This window comes from Notolepis coatsorum, assembly GCF_963971535.1.
Source record: "Notolepis coatsorum genome assembly, contig: SCAFFOLD_3850, whole genome shotgun sequence".
Classification (NCBI taxonomy): domain Eukaryota; kingdom Metazoa; phylum Chordata; class Actinopteri; order Aulopiformes; family Paralepididae; genus Notolepis; species Notolepis coatsorum.
The window spans coordinates 10,001-15,657 of record NW_028174149.1 but is presented as its reverse complement, the minus strand read 5'-3'; the positions used below and the strand labels follow the sequence as shown (position 1 = coordinate 15,657).

Here is a 5,657-nt window from a genome sequence, read left to right as displayed (position 1 = left end):
ACATAATTTTGCAAAAACAAAAACAAATGTTTACGAAAGTTTCATCGTTTTAGTGTACAGTTTATCCAGTAATATACAACACGTATACAGTTTCTTTTGGTCACAATTTATATAATTAGGATTATAATAATAAGGTTTTATATTTATGTATCATCTTATATTTGAATAATTTCTTAAATGTATGTATCTAACTACAAAATGTTTATTCATTGTCACAGTTATTCCATAGTTTTACCCCTTTAACTGATATACATCTACTTTTTATATTTGTCCTTGCCTTTGTGATATTGAAGACACAAGTTCCCCTGAGTTAATACCGGCTCTATCTAGTTTGGAACAACTCCTGAATGCAGCTTGGAAGTGAGTGGTCATGTGCTTTTTAAACATTATTTTCGTAACGCTAAGATCAACAAGATCTTCCAATTTTAAGGTATTTGACTTAATAAAGAGTTAATAAAGATGTTAAGATGAGTCTCGTTCCAAGTTTCAATAATCTGAAGGTCAACACAACTGTATTGAGTTACGGCGAGGCGCTGAATGATGCGTCCTTACATTCCTGGCTTCTGCTCCGCTTCCCCAGGTCTCCTTGAAGGTTCCCGGACTCCGAGGTGGAGTGAGGCGCCGGCTTGGCACTGCCTGGTTCACTTATCTAAGCGGTAAAGGGTAAACGGTGCATTTATATAGCAGCTTTTATCCACAGCGCTTTCACAATTTTGTTTCTCACATTTCACCCATTCACTCACACATTCACTCACTGACGGCGGAGGCGACCACGCAAGGTGCCGACCTGCTCATCGGGAGCAGTTAGGGGTTATAAGTGTTGTCGTAGAAAATATCATCATGTCATTATAGATCTGTGTTGAGATATCATTTTATCTTTGTACAGCTTGACTGGTTCAATATGGCCAGCTAGTATAATGTGTGTGTGTCTCTTTAAAAGGTCAGAAAGTACCAATGTTATCTTCCCAGCCAGCCAAAGCAAGGTCGTGCTATTACTTCCCGTAACTGGGAACCATTTTTATTTACTTTCATCATCATATCTGATGTATAATGTTACGTCTTGCAAGTGTGTATTAATGTACGTTCTGCCTAGACCTCTTGGTCACTTTGCTGGTCAGACTGTTATGTGCGAACATGAGGTCTCTGATTGTAAACTGAACTTTAATTTGTGGCCACAGATGAAATAAACTATGTTTTCTATTTTTAATAACGACTCAGAATGATTTATACAAACGGCTCATCTTTTGACCTTTAACATTTTCCATAAAAGTGTCTTGCTTGGGAGGGACACTTTGCAACACGCAGCCCGGGAGGAGCGGGAATAGAACCGGGAACATCCGGATTACCAGATGACTGCTCTATACCTCCCGAGCCACTGTCTCCCCTACTTTTCAAGGTCTAAACACTCAGGACGGATGGTGCGCTGCTTACCTGACTGCTCTGAGACATTCTCCTCTCAGAGTGGAAGGGTCCGGCTTTAAAGCGGCCCACCTCCATGTTTATGGGTCCCACACAACACTGGAACAGAAAAAATACAATGTTTCACCTATAGGCCCTACTGTATACGCTTCCAGTAATGAAATTTCAAATTAAGATAAGATAAGATATTCCTTTATTGATGCAACAAATGCGGGTGTCATAGCAGCATGGGGAGGGGGAGGGGAGGTACAGGTATGGGCAGGGTAATAGTAGAAAGCGTCATAGCAGCATGGGGGAGGGGGAGGGGAGGTACAGGCTAATAGGGTAATAGTAGAAAGACATAAATATAGGCAATAAAATGTGAATCTGAATATAAAAATAAGAGACAAATAAACAGTGAAAACAATATAATTAACTCTAAATATAAAAATATGAGACAAATAAACAGTGTAAATAAGTTATGCCCTACAAAGGAAACGAGTCATGGTTTATCATCACAACAACTGTTACATCTCTATTATGTTGTGTTGAGAAAAAAAAGCTAAAATGTATCTAAAATTAATTTGATCTACAGTAAAGAAAACCCATTTGAAGTGTTTTTTTTTTTGCTCAGTTTTAAACAGTTACTGCCCGTTTCTCCTTTTGTAGGGCAGAGTGTCTCTAAGACATCTATACCGTACAGATGACGGATGACCAAGACTCAAGACTCTCTGTACACTTGTACCACAGTGCCTCCACCAGGGCCGATCTTAAGGACACTCTTGTTGCTAAATACAGGCATCATCTTGCCCTCGTTTCAGCCAGCAGGAACCACGATTAGAGGGCAAGCTTGGGTTATTCTAGTCCCACTCTTCTGCTACCATAAAAGTCAAAGGCTCTGGACCGAGGACAGAGGCAGGGGCGGAACAGGTCTTTCTGCAGCCTAATTATGACATGTCCTCTCATGCGTCTCCAGCCCGTACGAGACACCAAGCCAACACTGCCGCCCGGGCCATTATGTACTGCACTCTGTACGCTGAAGACTTCACTCAGACCTTCTGTTGTCCCACAGTCATCGTTTGGTTATTCATAGACACTTTGCATAAACACACAAAGACATTTACGACGGTCACGTGGCTGTATATATATATATATATATATATATATAAAACGTGACAAGTATAGCCTGGTCGTTGTATAGCAGGAAAGTATATAGGAGTGTGGGATACTCTTCAAAACCGAGCATCTCGTGTGTGTGTATTGCATCATGCCATAACGTCCGATGGGGTGGTTAGGTTGAGGTTCAACGAGGTTAAAGTCCCCATGAAATGGCTAGCAGAGTACTATTCGATTCCACACCATTTATGGATTTCCTGTGAAAAAAGGAAGCTAGGGAGGGACTCGTCGTGGATATTGATTGGCGTTTACAGTGGCCAATAGTGATGCATGTCCTTTATTTTTTATTTATATAAATGATTTTGCTTGGGTATCTCCTAGATATTCTCGATCTTGTTTGCTGATGACACCAAGATTATAATGTCACATGAGAATTTTGCAGTAGTAATTAGGGAAGCAAATGATGGTTTATCTTGTGTCTCAGATTGGTTCCAGACTAATAAGCTATCGTTAAATGTAGAAAAATCGAATTTTATTGTATTTTGTAATAAAAATAAAAGTTATTTGAAAAAGGAGGCAAAGCTATTAATCAGTAACACCGAAATCAAACAAGTAACTTCAACAAAGTTTTTAGGGATCCTAGTTGATGATAAACTCAATTGGAAAAAACACATTGATCATGTTTGTAAAAAAGCAATGAAGTCAGTAGGTATAATTAGGAAGGTGTGTTCATTGATAAATAGAAGTTGTTTTTTAATCCTGTATTATAGTCTTATCTTTCCTTACATATCTTATTGTAACATAATATGGGCTAGCACTCATTCATCTCATCTTCAAAAAATTATTTTACTTCAAAAAAGATTTGTTAGACTGGCAACCCTCTCAGATCATTTTGAACCATCTGCTCCTCTTGTGTCTGAGGTAAATTCTTTACAGATATGTATATTTGTGTACAAATGCATTCATGATCACAATCTACCAAATGGTTTTAATAGTTTTTTTTCTTTTAATTCAGATGTTCATTCATATGCTACACGTCAGTCCAGGGACCTGCATATACCTTATTGTGGTACTTCACTTAGGCAGTTCTCAGTGAGGTATAGAGGGTCCAATCTTTGGAATGCAGCTGATCCTATGCTGAGGAAATCTCCATCTCTGCTTATTTTTAAAGCAAACTACAAAAAAATTCTCATCCAAAAGTAGTAGATAGATAATAGGTCATACATGTAGGTATGCATTTGGTTATGTGGGTGGGTAGGTTTGTAGGCAGGTGGGTGGGTTGTTGCATGTATGTACTGTGTGTATGTATGTTTGTATTAACACAAATCTTTTTAATGTATTCTGGTATTTTATAATATGCATATTTTTGTATTTTTGTATGTTTGATTTTATAAAACAGGGGAAGTTCTTGATAAGCCTCTAGGCTTCTAACTTCTCCTTCACAATCGTTATAACTTATTATGTATTGTTTTTACTTCTGTTTAACTGTGTTAATAAACAAACAAACAAACAAACAAAGCTAACATTGAACATTTTGTTCAATTTAGTTAGAGAGACTGAGCGCTAGCTTAGTTATAACGTGCTGTAAATGTCATTCTAAAAAGCATTTAATTGGATGCTAAATGAGTATAGGACCCTGTGTGCAACTTTCAACTTTTTTTTTTATCGTTTTCCAGGAAATTACAAATATCTATTTTGATTTCATGGGGCCCTTAATCTTTTTACGAGGTAAGAATGCCTACAAAACAACCTTTTTGTCATTGTTGGGACAGGTGACAATCAGCGCAAGACATTATGAATGAATGAATGAATGAATGAATGATTTTATTTCGATCTTCTTTTACAAAGCATAGTAGTAGAACATTTAAAAAAACGAAAAAATTTAATAAAATGATCGAAAAGGTGTAGGCTGAAGCTGAGGCTTATAATTGCCTACCCTTTTTACATTACATTATTTACACACAAAAATAATTGAAAAAAATGAACATAATTCAGTACATCATTTAGCAAAGGTTACAAACGTTTCATAGTTTTATGTACAAAATGTATACACATTTATTTATGTATTTATAAATTTTTTGTCACTATTTTAATACAGTTATGTTATAGATAAAATATAATTAGGATAATGTGAAAAAATTACATAAACATCTATTTTGATTTCATGGGGGGCCTTTAAGGTTAGGGGTTGAGGTCAGGGGTCGCGTACCTTGAGTATTGCGGCCACGGCCTCCTGCGTGGCAGAGCGGATGTCCTCGCCGTTGACGGAGAGGATCTGGTCTCCCTGCATGAGTCTGCCGTCGGCGTCCACCACGCCTCCCTTCACGATGTCCGACACGAACACGCCGGTGTCGTTCCTGGGAGAGGGGGGTGGAAACCACCGGATACGTCACATACAGTACAAATATAGTATACAGATCTCAGATCTGGTGTTTTTCATATTTCATTGTATGGAATTGGGTGGAAACTGACTATTTTTGGTTTACAGTTTCTGTGTATCTCAAATCTGATAAAAAATTTTTTTTAACCCTAACTTACATTTACATTTACATGTAGTCATTTAGCTGACGCTTTTATCCAAAGCGACTTACAAGTTCTGTACGACAAGTCATCAGGAAGGGCACAACTCTATCAGCTGAGTAACAATGTTCATCAAAGTGTTGAGTGCTATAGTGTATAACTGCATAACAGTAAGGTTAGTTAGAGTTAGGCTATATATATTTTTTTATACATTTAAATTGTAAAAAAAAATTCAGATAATGGTTGAAGAAGTGCGTCTTTAGTCGACAGCGAAAGATTGGACGGGTATCGGCTGTCCTAACTGGGGTGGGTTGTTCATTCCACCATTGTGGGGCAAGGACTGAGAAAAGGCGGCTTCTCCTTGATGACCCTGCCGGAGCTCGGATAGGAGTAGGTCTGAGGCGGCCAGAAGATGCAGAGCATAGGGGTCTTGAAGGTGTGTAGTTAGAGACCATTGACCGGAGGTAGGCGGGAGCGGTTCCCTTTGCCGCACAGTATGCCAGGTCGAGGCCTTGAAGCGGATTCGTGCAGCAATGGGGAGCCAGTGCAGGTCCCTAAGAAGTGGGGTGACATGGGCCGACTTCGGTAGGTTTGAGATGAGGCGGGCCGCTGCGTTCTGAATG

At 38.7% G+C, this 5,657-nt stretch overlaps 1 protein-coding gene across 1 annotated transcript in view; it reads right to left on the bottom strand.

The window, feature by feature from the left end:
• Positions 1–552: 552 nt before the first annotated feature.
• Positions 553–5,657, bottom strand: part of LOC311247624 (multiple PDZ domain protein-like) — a gene marked incomplete at both ends in the record, with an annotated part of 12,981 nt that continues 7,876 nt past the window's right edge. The window contains 3 exons of the mRNA XM_084338647.1: positions 553–649; positions 1,432–1,518; positions 4,724–4,871. Coding sequence (XP_084194773.1) covers positions 553–649; positions 1,432–1,518; positions 4,724–4,871 — 332 coding nt within the window. The remainder of the gene's footprint in view (positions 650–1,431; positions 1,519–4,723; positions 4,872–5,657) is intronic.